Below are 17,605 nucleotides of genomic sequence, written 5' to 3'. Positions count from 1 at the left end.
ATTATGTTTACATGAAAAAACAATGAAAGAGGATTTGGAATGGGGATTTCCTAGAGACACATTGAGTGGAGGGAAGACTTAAAAGTGGGGTAGGCTAGTTGGCAGTGCAAAACACACAGCTCAGGACAAAATGTGTATCTTAGAAACCGTGGGAGAAGACTGTGAGAAAGGCTAAGTAGAGACCCTGATGGGATGCTTATTTGTAATAAAATCTTTCAAAGGATGCAAGATCTGCAATTATTTACTTTAGTCACACCCCATTTCTTTGCTGGATTATATAGAGGAAACTGGAATGGAACATCATTTTATTTACTAAATTTCTGTTACCTATCTGCTTTCTGATCTCCAAGTAGAAAAAAAAATCTCATTTTGCTTTGTGGCAGAAGCTTGGGGAGGAGAATGCACTAAAAACTAGACAATAGATTGAATAGGTGATCAAAAAACCAGTTTTGCTCTCTTTTGTTTAAGAGGTGAGGTCTATTGTATTTAACTCTTATAGCTTTTAATCTACTAGTGGTTTGCTAGAGCAGTGATTGACAGGCTACCTTAAATGCCCTTCCCGGATAATGAGATTGACGACTAACTTATATGCCATCCTAGAGCCTTCATCCAGTAGCTGATGGAAGCAGAAGCAGACACCCACAGCTAAACACTGAGCTGAACTCCAGAATCCAGTTGCAGAGAGGGAGGAGTGATGAGCAAAGGGGTCAGAACCAGACTGGAGAAACCCACAGGGACAGATGACCTGAACAAGGGGGAACTCATGGACCCCAGACTGAAACCTGGGAAACCAGCATAGGACTGTTCCAGACCCCCTGAGTGAGGATATCAGTTTGGAGGTCTGGGCAATCTATGGGGCCTCTGGTAGTGGATCAGTATTTATCCCTAGTATAGGAATGGACTTTGGGAACCCGCTCCACATGGAGGGATACTCTCTCAGTCTAGATACACAAGGGAGGGTCTAGGCCCTGTTCCAAATGATATGACAGACTTTGAAGATCTCCCATAGAAGGCCTCACCCTCGCTGGGGAGCAGAAAGGGGTTGGGATGGGGGTGGGGGGAAAGGGGAGGAGGAGAGGGAGAGGGAGAGAGAACTGGGATTGATATGTAAAAGAAGCTTGTTTCTAATAAAAACAAAGAATGATAAAAAAAATCTACTAGTGCTAAGTCAGTATTTTTAGGACATCAACTATGCTGCAGATGCCTCCTGAAAAAAAAAAAAAACACTGAGGCCCATGGTCTATTGAAAGGACTCTGAGGGAAACAATGTAAGTTTGCACACTGCAGTTTTGAATGCTGAGAGATACATAGTTTGATTCACGTAACTGTATTATTCTGTTGTCTTCATTTCAAAGCAGTTCTTTCCTGTAGTAATTTTCTACAAATTATTTTTAATTAAATAGCTCTAGTTTCATTTTGGTAGTACTATTTCCCATGAGAATTAAACTGGAGACTTCAGGATACAATACTGGTTTTCATAAGTAGAAAAAGCAGTAAGCAAATGCCCTACATGACAACCAAGAAAATAGGAGGATAGCAACACCCATGAAAATAGATGGCCTGTAGGTGAGATCTGCATTTGGTGCCCAGCACCTACTCCTCTTGGCCTCAGAAGCATCATCTCAAATTCCCTTTGGGGATTTAGATTCCCACAGTCCTCAGCCATGTGGTTTATCTAAGAATTTTCCTTACCCCAAGTTCCAGGGTTAGGTGTGAACCCTAAGTGCTTACATGAGATATCCCCTGGCCAAATCACCAAACTGAAATTTATGTCCAGCCTTCAGTTGTCATTCCTCTCAGCTGCATTTGCCACTGTGTTCTTTGGGTCTGCTATTTTCATGATGGGAGACCTGAGTCTGTCATGTTAGGAACCATTGCAGAAAAGATAGACTTGAGGGGAATACCAGTGACTCTATTCAGAATCAATCAACACCTAAACTAAGCTCACACTGGGTGGTTAGATTCATTAGCAAAATAAATTGCTTTTAGTTTTTCACTTGACTTAGTTGGAGCTGAGTTTCCTATTACAATATCAGGACACAAACCATTAGCAATATCATCAGAGGTGGTGACATCTCCCATATCAAAGGAACAAGAGTCAGCTACATTTTACATAGTAACAGTACTATGTGATGGTGATAAAAATAGACTTTCCTCACAGACAAGCAACCTTAGCAGATGCTATTGGATTGACAGGAGTAACCGGGGAAAGTGGAAGGACCCAGAAGAGAGGGTTTAAATCTGTGATATGTGCATCTCAATGAAGGACATCTTCATTCTCAGTGTTTTGAACTACAGTAAGCTATGAGTTTAAAAATCAATTTAGTGACTTTTGAATACTACTTCAAAAAATTAAATAGTAGATTATGATAGCATATATTCAGTACATTGTACATGGTAGGATAAAGATCTATTTGTGAAACATTTGTTTTAGTTATATGGGTTTGTTGAAACCACTACTAGAACTCCACAGCCATGGTTCTTTCTGATGAAGCATAATAGAACCACCTGGAAAACTTTGAACTTACCTAACCATGACCTACCTTGCAGGATTCTGGTTCAAGTCTAGGCCAAGCCTGAGCCTATATACTTTCCTATGAGTATTCCGAGTTATCCAACACAATACTAATAGGTGAGTACATCTTTTATAGGGCATGTTCCTTAGAGTACTACTGGTGTGCTTTAAATAATTCAAAACCAAACCAATCACTGACAATGAAGTAGCACTAGGAATGAGTCTCAGTGGTCCAATGTTGCTCTTTAACAAAGACAAGTTAACTAGGCTAGGCTTGTAGTTAAGTTTGACAACAGTGGTATCCACAGAGTTAAATTCTCACTACAAAGAATCAAAACACTAAATGTAAAATCATGAAACCAAAATTCTAAGTTTGCCTTTGCTACCAACAAGCTTTGTGACTTATGCAAATTTTTAAACCATTCTTGATCTGGATCCCCTAAATATAAAATATGCTAGAGTGGATGGCATCTAAAGTTCTTCTCCTTCCACTGTTCCAGGATTGCAGAAGGCTGACACGATATTTACTTTGTTTTTTATAATCAAAGAGTACATGACAATTAGAGTATACAGAATGAATTAGTACAAATGGCAAAGAAAAAGATGTCAGTGGTTGTTGATATACTACCAAAGCAATCCACAAATGTTCAAAATTAATTGAATTAAGAACAAAATGATTAGAAAACCCATTACAGAAGCTAAGATGGCAGAATTAGATTTGCAAAACAAGAGATCAAAAGCCAAAGAGAAGACCCCAAAGCTGGAGGCCTAAGCCCCTTGTGTAGGTAATTTCTGAGATTAAGAGAAGTGGCAGGTCCAGATCTGGTGGCAGCAGTCAATTTCCCCCAACACGTCTGAGTTGGAAGGCTGGGAAGTAAGCAATAGCCAGAGCACCAATACCTGAGGAAGTACCAGCAGCTGGAACTGAAGAGCCAGAGGGGGCAACGGCAACTGGAACTGAAGAGCCAGGAGAAACTGGAGCAGCTGGAGCATTAGGAGAAATAATGGCAATTCATGCTAGAGATAGCCAGGTCCAAGGTCCACGTATGCTTGTTTGGAAATGGTAGATCACTTGGGCAAGTTCATTAGAATGAATGTTTTTTTTCTACCCATGTGAATGCAGAAAGAATTTGAAGAGACATGGAGTAGAAGGGAACAAAGAAAGTCCAGTCTGAATGTCTGGTTCACTAGTAATTCCATTTGGATGAAGACCATGTACATGTTTCTTGTTTAGAAAGATTCTTCCCTACTTAACAACATATATGCATCTTAGTTCAAAAAAAAAAAACACTGACCTAAAATCATGTGTAATATTACAAGAGCACATCTTTAGGGAATGTTAAAAAGAACATGCTACAGTCCCTGCTGTGGTCATATGCTGCAGGACACAAAAGAGCTATTTTGGGAAAACACAATCCCAAGAAAGTACTTTCCTCATTGGGTAGTTGGAAGTAAAATCATTTCCACAGACAGGAACAGCACTGTCTACTGGAAATAGGGAACTACAAATTCTTGAAGTTATAAAGTAATATAGAGGAGGAAAATAAACTCTAAGGAGTGCAGAATACTAAATAAAGCACTTCTAGAAGGTATTAATGGCCTTTACTTGGACTAAGTAAATAGGAAGTTCAATAGTCCAGACCATCCAATGAATAGTTTACAAAAATAATTTGGATGGTATGAATAAAGTCACATCCAATATATTTCATTTGTTCTGATAAAAGTTTTATGCGTAAAGAGAAATGTAGTTGCCTCAATCTCCATGGACCATTGTTAGTTTAGTGATATACAGAGGACAGGAGAAATGATCATCTTTAGAGGATACTGAATAACAAATCACAAATCTGCACAGTTTGGGCTAATCATCACAACAGGAAGCAACAAACATATCTAAGAAAATGAAAACAGAAAAATCACTAGGAATCGTCTATATCTGGTTGGCTAAGCACAAAGCAAATAGTGAATCTTCTCTGAGGTGGTTTGTCCTGAGCAGTTTGTAGTATGCTAAGATGAAGGCAGGCCCCATGTTATCCAACACACCCTAAGCAAGGACCGCCAGAGTTTTACAAAATGTTGCTGGCTTCTTTCCCTTCAGCAATACAAGAATTGTAAATGCCAATAGTTAAGCGGTTAATTAAGCTGGTTAAAAGATCATATATAAGGGAGAAGAGACCATGCCCCTCAGTTGATGATATTTTCAATAACAGATGGGGCCAAAAGATAAATGGGGAGTAGGAAAGACAGAAAAATTAAAACCCATTCACCTCCTTCCGTGTGTGTGTGTGTGTGTGTGTGTGTGTGTGTGTGTGTGTGTGTGTGTAAATGCCTATACATGCAGAATCTGAAATCAACTTAGCTATTAGTACATAAAAGGCAAAATGCCATTGACAGACCTGAGTGTCTAGTATATACTAGAATTTATACATAAATGGACATCTAACAGTAGGTCATATGTACCTATGGGACCCACTGAACTTTCAACTTTGTTTACAATTGGAAACGATACCAGTATCACAAAGATTTATTGCAAGTGACATTGTCTTTGTCAGGATTCTATTTGTTGAAAAAACCTATGCCATGACCACCACTGCCTCCTAAGACTCTTATATCTTATTTCTCCCATTACTATACTAGGAGGAAATATATTTACTTCTTACCATGCATATAGTAAAAAAGGGCCACATGAAACGGATATTCTTTTTATTTTTTATTACTTTTTTATTCAGTGTGTGTGTGTGTGCGCGCGCGCGCGCACACACACACATACACACACACACACACACACACACACACCTGGCATGCATGTGGAAGTCATGTGACACTTGTAAAGTCAGCTCTCTCCTTCCACATATCCATCAAGCACCCAATGAGCCATCTTAGGGAATTTTATAAGAGAAAAATACAAACTGTTCTTCTCATTTGCTTGTTCATGATAAATATTATTCACCAGTTATATAATTCAGTTGAGTAAAAACAGGAAAATGAAAAGAATAGGCTAGAGTAACAGAGTTTACAAGAGGAAGAAGGAAAGGAAGAAAAAGAGTACTATGAAGTGATTTCATTGTTTTGTGTTTAGTCTTCTGTATCCCAGGTCACTATACAGTGAATATATACATTTTCATATATATATATATATATATATATATATATATATATATATATATATATATATATGAACTGATCTCCCTGGCTCCATGCCCCAAGTGCTTGGATCAAAGGTATGTACCACTATGATTGTTTTGGAATTCATATGCATATATCATAGAAAAAAATCACGGTGAACTCCTAACCCCAAATTTGAAGGAATTAGGATGGAAGCCTTTAGGAAATGATTAGGTTAGAACCACGGAGTCTCAGAAATGGGATTAGTACACTCATGAAAAGGCAGGAATGAGTTTGCTTTCTTCCACTCTACACTCCACCTATGAAAACCCAAGACAGGCAGTGGACCCTCACAAGACCAATCCACTGGCACCTTGATCTCAGTCTCAAACTTTTAACCTCCACAACTAGCATAAACACAAATGTGCTGAACAAGCAAGAGAGTCTATGGTATTTTCATTCTACCGGCCTGAATTAAGATAGAGAAAATTAAAGGTACAAACATCACATCATGATATAAATAAGCCAAAGAAGCTTGACCACAAATCCATGGGGCAAGCTAATTCTGTTTCCATTAATCCCATCTGATCTTCCTTTGGACATGGCTGCTAAACATTTAATACCATGATGAAACTCACAACTGAAACCTACAAGGATGAGTGATAATTCAATGTTTCTCCGCATGAAATGAATTTGGAGGAAGAATCTATCCTTGTAATAATTAAGTAGCTTCTTTCCCTAATTCTTTTCTATCCTCTACTTCTCTTCCCACTTCTTCTAGATGCCAAATTCCTACTCTTAACTTCTGTGATACAAAGGGAAATGACAAGTCTCCTTGGTTTGTTGAGATACATTTGGGGTTCACCACAGAACATGGAACATACAAAGGTATCTAGTGGAGCTTTTGGATTGAATTGTATATTCATTCCAATAATGAAGTAATCTATAATAAGCTGAGATGACCACATCTGTGCTGGAAATTTTCAAATCTGCTTTGAAAGCAATTTAAAGCCAAGTGTGGTGGTCCACACCAGTAAACCAAGCACTTGGGAGGTGGAGGGAAGAAGATCAGGAGTTCAAAGTTATCCTTAGTTATATAGTGGGTTCAAGACCAGCATGGAACACATAAAACATTGGCTCAGAAACAAACAAACAAACAAGGTCCATCAAGACAGCGCAGCAGTTAAAGATGCTTGGTGCCAAGCCTGAAAACTGGTGTTTGACCCTGGAGATCTCTACAAGGAGACAGTAGAAAACTGACTCCAGTCAGTTATTCTCTCTTTTCCACATGTCTGCCATAGAATGCATGCCTACCTCTATGAAAATAACTAAATAAATGTAATAAATAGATGTAATAAAAGCTTCTAAGTAAATGGTTTAAAAACAAGAAATAACTAAAATCTTTTTAAAAACAATTCAATTTCCAATTGCCTAGAAAATAGCCTCAATCAGAAATTTAGTATCTCATATAAAATAAAAAGCTCTTTTCCGCCCTTAATATTACTTAATTCACTTCCATTCTCACAAGCTCAATTTATTTCTTTAATTTTTCCATCATCTCTTTTGTGAAACAGAGCTGGGGTTTTGTAAAAGATGAAATATAGGTTGGAAGCACAATGCTAAGAAGAAAAGTCATTCAAAGCAAAAAACAAAAAAAGACACAACCTATAGCACAGCTATGGGCTTCTCAAATAGTCAACTCCTTCATGCTTATGAATTGTCCAGTGTACAAATGTAGAGTTGCAACTATCCAGTTTTCCTTCCCTTCATTATCACTGCACTATCTCCGTAACTATCAGTTTCAACTAACACACCACACAGAAGTACCCTGTCCTTTTAACACATCCACTTGGAGATGTCTATGTTTTCATTTGCTTGTCGTTTCCACTTTCATATTCCTTTCCTTCTTTGGTTTCCCTTCTTTATAATGTATTATGATAATCATAGTTACTTTATCTTTTCTTTTCTCGTTTTTTGTGCTTTTGTTTGTTGAAACAGAGTTTTCCTTTACAGCCCAAGATGACCTAGAATGTGCCATGTATGCCAGGTTGTCTCTGAACTTGAGACAACCTTCCTGTCTCAGTGCTGGAATTTTAGGCACATGCCATCAAAACCAGCATGATGTGCTATTTGGGACAGAAACCGTTTTACTGGTTATAGATCTAGAGCACAATGTTCCTTTAAGGAGGTAGCAGTGTCATTTAGTACTGTGCAACTGTCATGTGCCAAGGATGATGCTAGTATCTACTCAGGGACATTTACACCTGAGATGTGACACCTAAAGGCAATATTCTCAGGATTTTGGAAGTTTGTGTACCCTGATGAAACAGTTCCATCCATAACAGAAGCAGTTCAAATTTTTAGATAGAAAGTACAATTACACAAATAGTTTATAGATAATCTTGAACACTTGCAATTTTCAGGATAGGAGGGAGAAAGATCTCTTTAGGATGTTAGAAACACAGTGGGGGTCTGGAATTATCCACCATTTATTTGATACAAATAATCAGCAAAAGGAGTGCAAGGGGGAAGAGTTAATTTACCATGTGAATAACTATGCTCTGAAAGATTTAAGTATACAGCAGTTCATCTCCTAGAGAACTCTGATGCCTTCTCATCAGATTTTAGGAACATGAAAAAATGGTTTTCCAGTCAGATGATTTAGTGTGACCACCTATGCAAATGGAACAAGGCCCCGTGCTGGACCCCTGCATGATGGCTTACCCACGGCATTGTAGAGAGGCTCTCCAGTTAGCTTGTCCCAGACTACTGTGGTTTCCCTCTGGTTGCTGACACCAATGGCTTTAAGAAGAAAGTGAAACAGAAGGAAGGAGACAATTAAACATGTAGCATATTACTTCAGGATAATAGGAACAACTAACATTTTTTAAAAAAATCTTGGCAATTTTTTGAGAAAGGGCCTCACTATGTAGCCTGGAACTCTCTATGTAGACAGACTGACCTTGAATTAACAGAGACTGACACACACACACACACACACACACACACACACACACACACACACACACACACACACACACACTGCTGTTTTTGCCTCCAGAATGCTGTGATTAAATCATATGCCATCAGAACCAGCCTTCCATTTGGAATATTTGTAGTGGTATCTGGTTTATATGCCCCTGAGTAAAGTGAACATGCAGTGTAAAGTTTTTAATTCTACAGAATCCTTCTACTTCTCTGGAAGCACACAATGACATTGACATATATCTTTACTGAAAAAAGGCTCCAGATTGTCTCAAGGGGTTTAATAACTTCACAACCTTATAATGACTAATTTATTATTATGTGCAACAATAAGTTCATTCACTTGTTTCCTAATTGTTATGTGAAATTTCCATTCCTATATGTGTACATATGTGCATACATGAATTTTAAGAAAATAGCCACAGCCAGGCATGGTAGTAGGAATGCATGCCTGTAATTCCATTGTTTTGGAGGCTGAGTAAGGCCTAGGCTACACAGGGAATTCAAGGGCTATATGACACACACTGTCTCCAAAGACAGGCCAATGTGATGGCTCAGCAAGTCAAGGTACTTGCCACACAAGTTTGATGGCTTGAGTTTGATCCTTGGAATCATGATAAATAAAAAGAGCACTACAAAGTCTCCACAAAGTTTTTCTCTGACCTGCATACACACGCCATGGTATATAAACAACCCCGCCCCCAATACATACAATACATTGTCTTTAAAAAGAATTAAGAAATATTAAGGAAATATTCAGTAGCACTTAGGCTCACCAAAGCCAAATAGCTGCTGTTTAAATTCCAATCTGAGTCCCCTTACTTTGCCTCCTTGGAGTCATATTTCTTGAAAAGTGAGTTTTATTTCTTGTAAGTTCAAAGTCCTCACCTAACAATAAGTCACTACATATTAAAACAAATGCCTGGTATCACCATTGAGTACAGAGTTCAGTGACTGTTGCAGACAATGAGACTGAACTGAGCAGGACAAAATAATTCCTTGGCATCTCAGAGGGTACAACAGCAAGAGCCTAGCAATGGGTGGCTACAGTGGAATATCGTCAAAGTGATACTTGTTTTAAAATAAAAATTTCACAATGGGAAACCACAGTGAATTCACAACTAAAAGAGCCCATTTCCTCATGGTTAATTTTCCTGTAAATCAGCTGGCTGTTCTTTTTAGTCACAATCCTCAAGTCACATGTCTGTCATGTAACATTTCTTTATTGGTTCCTTCTGACTCATATTGAGAATCTATTCTAGAGCTATTTCCATCTGGTTCTTTGGTCCAGGATTTCTCTCCAACCACTCCCTCTTTCTCCTCTATCTTAATTCCATTCCTTCATGGCAAGCAAAACTGCTTTCTTTGCTATCAAAGTCCACTGAAATCGATTCTCAGAATTCTCCTTGGGCCACAGATATCTTTATTACTGTACACAGGTCTCATACAAGCCACTAAGCTTTCTCAGTGTTCCAACCACTTGCCATTTTACCCTAAAATCCTTTCTAAATTACTATATATATATATATATATATATATATATATATATATATATAACATTTATTTACTGAGGGAGGGGCTTGAAGGTTGAAGGTGAAGGTCAGAGAACAACTTCCAGTTATCAGTCCTCACCTTCCAGCAGGGAGGGCATGGGGTTTGAACTCAGGTTATAAGGCTTGACAGCAGGAGCCCTTAACCACTGAGCATCTTACCTGCCCAAATCATTCATTTTTAATTCTTTCTTTTGCAGAATACCACACTCAGGCTTATACTGTGCACCATTCAGACACATATGAATATTACAATCATAATATACCCATTTCTTGGCCTCATGGGAATGGTGTAATCCAGGCATGCCTGGCCCCACCCTTTGGTGACCTGACAAAGTGTGCCACCTCTGTGCATGACAAGCAGTACGCTGGCTCTGTACACAGGTGTGAAGGTCCCTTTAAGAGGCAAACTCTACCCACTTCTGCTCTCTGTTTCTGCCTCTCTCTCTCTGAGAAGGCAGGTCACTGTCTCTCCATATCTCTCTCTCTCTCTCTCTCTCTCTCTCTCTCTCTCTCTCTCTCTCTCTCTCTCTCTCTCCTCTCTCTCTCTCCCTTTCCTCCCTTCCCCTCCCCTTCCCTTCTCATCCCTGAATAAAGCCTTCCAAGTAACCTCTGTCTGCCTAGAGTGTGTGTCCCGCCCCCTGCCAAGGTCTCTCTTGTACTGTATTAGTTTAAGGATGTCTGAGAAAGGTGTCTCCATTCAATAGACACTTGGACCTTGAATTCACAAGCAATCCTCTTGCCTAAGCTTCCCAAGTGCTGATAATATAAACGTACATGACCACACCCAACTTTGAAGTCAGTACTTTTTAATAGATGAGGTCAACTAAAACCAAGGAAGCAGGAATTTGTGAAAGGTACATAAGCAGATACGATGAACTCTGTTAATGATTATCAGATAAGACTGAATGATATTGCTCTCCACTGGCACAGCTCATTTACTTGCTGCATAGGAAATATAAATTAAATGTTTTATGAGATTATTATTAACGTGGCTTAGGGGAAAAACTGATCCAAGAGTTATAAGAGCAGTACTTTAATGCCTTCTGCTGATAAACAGCTACATGTCCTACAGTGCTCTTCTCCCACTGCAGCTAAGGGAAGTTGCTCTGGGTGACTGCTGATCCTTTACAGCCTTTATAGTTTTGCTACCTGTAGTTCCACAAAGGAAAGCAAAAACTTGCCCTTCTGATGACAATTAAGTAGATTATCAAGTGAAAGCAGAAGCATGACTGGCCTGGTATGGAAGGCATTATGGGATGTTCTCATTCTTGGTTACAGGCTGTTGGTTGCCAGGAAGGAATCACTTAAGCTTGTTATGACTTTTATATTGAACAAATAGGTGTATCAACAAGACAGTTGCTTTAATCCCAGCTCTTGGAAGACAGAGGCAGGTGAATGTCTATGAGTCTGAGGCCAGTCTGATCTACAAAGAGAGGTCCAAGACAGCCAGGGCTACAAATGGAGTAGGAGAAAAAGGAGCAAGAGGATGATGAGGAGGAAACAGATGCATGTTTAAGTCTTATAGGCCAGTTACTGTAAGTGCAAGACAAATTACTTGGTGAGGAACTGTGTGTCATCTGCACATACCTCACAACACCCAGAAATATTGGTGTAACAGAGGGCTCAGAAGGCCACCATATTGCATCCCACCTGATCTGTCAGGAAGGTAGAACAATGTCAATGCCAGGGTGAGTTATCTAGGACTCTATATTAAACATCTCTTTAAGCTGTGAAGTTTTATACCTCTGAGGTAATGACTCTTTTGACAACTGAGCACTACTGAGCACCTGTTAGGATATCCCCAAGAAATAATAGTAATCAATTTAATGTACCACTCACATAAATTTGGTGACTGCACTTCTATTTTGATGTAAGAATAGCTGTGCAGGGTGGTGAATGTCTTTAATCCTAGTACCTGTGAGGCAGAGACTGGCAGAGGTAGAATTTTCCTCCTATAGCATAATGTCTGCCAGTGTGCTGTCATGCTTCCTGCCACAATAATGGACTAATAAACCTTTGAACCTATATAGGCCAGCCCCAATTAAATGTTTTCCTTTCTAGGGGCTATTGTGTCCATGGTGTCTCTTCTCAGCAGTAGAAACCCTCACTAAGACAGAAGCTGGTACCAGGGGTGGTATATTGCTGTGATATGCCTGATTGTGCTTTTTTTTGTTTGGGGGAATGTAGAGTTTGGGATTTTGGATTAAGAAAGCAGTAGAGTGCTCTAAGTGGAGCTTAATGGACCATACTAGTAGGAACACGGGAGACAGTGGTGCTGAGGATGATTTGAACTGTGGGGGCCCAACACAAGAGGTTTCAGAGAAGAACATTAGGATGTGGCTTAGAAAATGTTTTTGTGATATTTCTGTAAAGATGTGGCTGCTTTCTGCCCCTGTCCAAAATAATCTGCCTGAAGTTAAACTGAAGAGTTATGGATTAACAGCTTTGGCAGAGGACATTGCCAAACAACCTACCATTGACTATGCTGTGTGGCTATTAATGGCCTGGCCTTGATTATGCAGGTCTATAAGGAAAAGGAGAAAGCTGAACAAGGAAACCGTATACAAAATACACAGTTTAAGGAGAAAGGGAGCACCAGGAAGTGTAATGGAGTTATGTCCAGTGCCCAAGGAGGTAAGTTTAAAGAAAAGTCTCATCATAAATGGGATAAAGGGTGTGGTGACCTCATGGCAAGACCCCACCCAGCTAAGTTTCTAACTTGTGAAAGGGAATTAAAGAAGAGCTTAGGGCCAGGTGTGGTGGTACACGCCTTTAATCCCTGTACTCTGAAGGCAGAGGCAGATCTCTGAGTTCAAGGCCAGCCTGGTCTACAGACCAAGTTTCAGAACAGCCAAGCTTAGACAGTGAAGGAAACTACCGAAACAGAAAGCTGGTGAAAATGTATCTGAAGGAGCTGGCCATGTCCTACCCCCAGAAAGCAGCAGAATTTGGCAGCTTTGGCCACATGTTTTGGCTTTAGAGTCAAGGATACACGAAAGGGGTTATGATCTCCTTCTGGAACTAAGAAAGCTGATGAGGCCAGGCATGTGGCAGGGCCTTTGTATGAAACTGTGAATGTGAAGCCTGGATTGCCTGGGAGACCCCCAAATGTTGGAGATGCCAGGGACATGGGATACCTGCCAAGAAGAGCTGCTAACAGGGAGTGAAACCAGTCTAAGAGAAAGAAGTGTGCAACAGTCAAAAAAGCAGAAATGAGTCTGAATTCTGAAGAGCGCTTTCACATCAGATATGGATCTGCAGAATTTGGAATTTTCTCAGCTGGTTTTCAGTGTTGCTTTGACCCAGTATTTCCTTACTATGCTCTCTTTCTTCCTTTTTGGAAAGGTAATGTATATCCTGTGTTATTGTATGTTGGGAGTATGTGATCTGCTTTTTCATTTTGATTTTACAGGGCGTTAAAGTTAAGAGATTGCCATGATTCCCAGAGGAGACTTTGAACTTTTGACTTTCAGTGTTGAGACTGTGATGGACTATGGAAGGGGACTTTTGAAGTTGGACTGAATGCAATTTTTCATTATGATATGGCCACAAGCCTGTGGGGGCCAGGGAGTAGAATGTGGTGGTTTGAAGGAAAATGTCCTCCATGGGTTTATAGGGAGTGGCACAAGTAGGTGTGACCTTATTGGAGGAAATGTCACTGGAGGTGGGCTTTGAGGTTTCAAATGTTCAAGCCAGGCCCTGTGTCTCACTTCCTGCTGCCTGCTGATCCAGATGTGGAACTCTTGGCTCCTTTTCCAGCATCATGCCTGCCTGCATGTAGCCACGCTTCCCACCATGGTGATGATAGACCAAACCTCCGAACCTGCAGCCAGTCCTAATTAAATGCTTTCATTTATAAGACTTGCCAAGGTCATGGTTGTCTCTTCACAGCAATAAACTAAGTAAGACAGACCTTGTCTAAAAATCAAGACCAACATAAAATCAATAATAACAACAAAAACAATTAAATAAGAAATCCAATTAGGACAAAAATCTTAGGAGTATGGTAAGTCTTGAAGCCAAGAGGATATGAATCAAAATACTAAAAGAGTAGACTGTGGTTCCTTCTATTATTGATAGTCAAACTACCTAAGTGTGTGTGTGTGTGTGTGTGTGTGTGTGTGTGTGTGTGTGTGTGTGTGTGGTGTATGCCTATAATCCCAGTACTTAGAAAGCAGGAACAGAATTACAGAAAATTCCAACCCAGAAAGGTCTATTTATTTAGCTCTTGCCTCAAAAAAGTCAAACAAACAAACAAAAAAACCAACAACACAAGCAATAAGAGACAAGGAGCAGCAATGACCACATTGAGTTTTCACCCTATACCATGTTCCAACAGCCTTGGATAGCTATGTAACTTTTTTCTCCTTGTATAAATAATAAAGCCAAGTATAGATATTCTACCAGAAACTAGGAATTTATAGAGATCTCCAATGAACTCATAATTTCAGGCAGTGATTACACAGAAATTCTATAAGTAAAGTGTTTGGATTTCAAAAACTATTCCCCCAAACTATTCCTCCCCTTTGTGTTTCTCTTCTCAATAAAAGACATCCCCACCTAACGGGGAACAATGCACAAGCAGATACAACAAAACAAAACAAAAACTACAAGAAACTGAAGCATCATCACCTTTGACCCATTTCTTCCCCTTGCCCAACTACTCACTACTCTCTCTACTACCTTGGTAGCAGACCAGTCAACAAGTATTGGTTCTTCCTCCTTGCTTCCATGTCACTGCTGGCAGTCAAGCCACCGTACTCTTTCAACACTTCTACAGATGCCTCACACTGGTCTCCCCATGTCTACCTGTCTAACCTTAGGTCATCATAGTCTACTCTCTACACACAAAACATTAAACTGTTTCTAACTGGAAAGTTAAGACCTGCCCCCTCTGACACTAAAACTAACATTCAAACTCCAAAATATGGCTGAGAAGACCCACTGAGTTCTCCAATTTTGGCCCTGTTCAACCCCTTACCTACCCACTCTGTCCACTCAACTTGTTTTTATTGTTCTTACAACATATTGGTCTTTATGACCCTAGACTACTTCAATTTAATCTCACCTTTGGATCTTAGAAATGCAATGTTTATTTTTTTCTTCAAATATTTTTCTCCAACCAGTCACATGGCTGACCCCTCATGACCCTTGAAATGTTAGCAGTATAATCACCTCCTCAGAGAAGAGAAGCCTTCCAAGGCCACCTAATCTAAGATAAGCCCTTGTAGACACATCCTATCATATCTCTCATTTAAAAAATTTTTCCCACAAGGAATTTATTAGTGTCCAAATTAACTTGTATTATCTTTTATTTTTTCCTTGTCTTCGTAAGAACAAAATGTCTGTATGAACAGGGACTGAATCTTGATTATTGTCGTGCCCACAAAAAAAAAAGGCTTGCAGTGCATGAAGATTCAATTATGAGCTGAAAGAATAAATTAATGAATGGGATTGGCAGAGCTGTACTAGAAGATGAAAATATTCAATTAAAATACCTTTGATGTTGGAAATATCAATATTGAGCTGTCCAAGTTTTTCACACGTTTTCTCTATACACTCATAAACAGACTGCAGGATTTCCTTCGGGTCTTGTTCTACCCATCTTTGGAATAAAAGGATAAATGCGTTAATCTCCAAGAATTCATTACAAACCTAACATACTTCCACAAATAAGTTAACCTATTAGGTGTGCTAGCACGTAAGTGAAAAAACAATAGGAAAGCAAAGCATATCCATGTTCTACATTCTAAAGGAATGAAAAAATAAACTATTTCCCTTGCATTTTCTTACATTTTTCTTATTCTTCACATAATTATAATCCATCCTTCTAAGGATGGTCCCTAGCCAGGTGTGGTGGCTCACACTTCAAATCCCTGCATTTGAGGGACTAAGGCAGGATCATTGTTTTAGGTTTTTTTTGGGGGGGGAAGGTTGAGACAGGGTTTCTCTATATAGTCTTGGCTGTCCTGGAACTCACTCTGTACACCAGGCTGATCTCAAACTCACAGAGATTTGCCTGCCTCTGCCTTCCACTGCCTCCCGAGTGCTGGGAATAAAGGCATGTGCCACCATTGCCTGACTAGGATGACTGCTTTGGGGCAAGGCTGGTCTATAGAGTGAGCCTACCCTGGTTCCAAAAGTCAAAAAATGAAACAAACAAAAAAACTCCTAAAAAGTAATCATTTTAGTACTGTTAGAAACAATCGGGACACAGAAATAAATGGCTTCAGAATTAACACAGAATTTTTGGTAGTTAATAGTCTTTGTTGTATTACTTATATTACTTAGACTTTGCTTTCTATCTCTGAATTCCTAAGCCACCCATTGTTCAGACATTTTTGCTGACCAACCACAATCTTGACCAACCACAATCTCTCAAGGCCTTTCAAGATGGTGTCTGGTTAAGTTAACTATACATAGTACATGGGCTGAGAAAAACCAATAAATGTGACATGTCTTTACATATTAAATCAAGAAACATACCCTTCTCTTGGGAATTCCTGTTTTATTTCTACTTGATGATGACTAAGAAGTTCAGCTGTTTTTGAATTGAAAACCTGAAAAACACATCAGTATAATAATGCAGATTGATATAAAATCTGTTTAAAGTTAAATGAAGTTCTTATTAACATATAGAAAACATTAAAGCAGATGAAATGGCCACCAATGATGTTCCGCATGTTCTCCAGACAGAATCATAAAATAATGTGTGTGGCTGTAAAGATGATTTAGTGGTTACAAGTACTTGCTATTCTCCCAGAGGACACCAGTTCAATTCCCAGCAGTCACTTCAGATAGCTCATAACTTCCTGTAATTCCAAACTTGTGGGTTTGAGTAGGTGTATTAGTGGGCTACTTTTAAGGTATGTGTTCATTAAATAAATACATGGGGGGGGGGACAATGCATACATACACACAGATACACACACACACACACACACACATATATATATATATATATACACAAAAAAATAAAAATGTATCACAAAAATTTGCAGTGTCACATAAGAAATAACTTCTCATAACTAGGAATGGTAGGGACTCATATCTGAGAACCTTGTACTCAAGAGGCTATGGCAGAAGAATCCAGAGTTTGGGGTTAGGCCAAGCTACGGCGAGACATCTTGTCTATAAAATCTATAAACAATTTCTCAAAAAAGGAAATGAGGGCTAGAGAGATGGCTCAGTGGTTAAGAGCACTGGCTGCTCTTCCAGAGGACCCTGGGTTCCATTCTCAGCACCCACATGGCAGCTCACAACTGTCTGTAACTCCAGTTCCAGGAGATTTGATATCTTCTGGCCTCCATGGACTTCAGGTATGCAAGTGGTGCACAGTTATACATACATATAGGCAAAACACCCATACACATAAAATAAAAATAAATAAATCCTTGTTTAAGACAGTGAAAGAATTTCTCCTGAGATGCTACTGTAAACATGTCAAGGA

At 39.4% G+C, this 17,605-nt stretch overlaps 1 protein-coding gene across 3 annotated transcripts in view; it reads right to left on the bottom strand.

Moving 5' to 3' along the window:
- The window catches only part of Gk (glycerol kinase), a 76,191-nt gene that overhangs the window by 42,435 nt on the left and 16,151 nt on the right, over positions 1-17,605 (bottom strand). For all 3 annotated transcript variants that reach the window (XM_027432738.2, XM_035450203.1, XM_027432740.2), the window contains exons 2-4: positions 16,642-16,715; positions 15,654-15,760; positions 8,342-8,419 (exon numbers count right to left, since the gene is read on the bottom strand). In XM_027432738.2, coding sequence (XP_027288539.1) covers positions 8,342-8,419; positions 15,654-15,760; positions 16,642-16,715 — 259 coding nt within the window. The remainder of the gene's footprint in view (positions 1-8,341; positions 8,420-15,653; positions 15,761-16,641; positions 16,716-17,605) is intronic.

This window comes from Cricetulus griseus, chromosome X, assembly GCF_003668045.3.
Source record: "Cricetulus griseus strain 17A/GY chromosome X, alternate assembly CriGri-PICRH-1.0, whole genome shotgun sequence".
In the NCBI taxonomy this organism is placed as follows: domain Eukaryota; kingdom Metazoa; phylum Chordata; class Mammalia; order Rodentia; family Cricetidae; genus Cricetulus; species Cricetulus griseus.
Note: the sequence above shows the minus strand (reverse complement) of the source record. Positions and strands in the feature narration are given on the sequence as shown.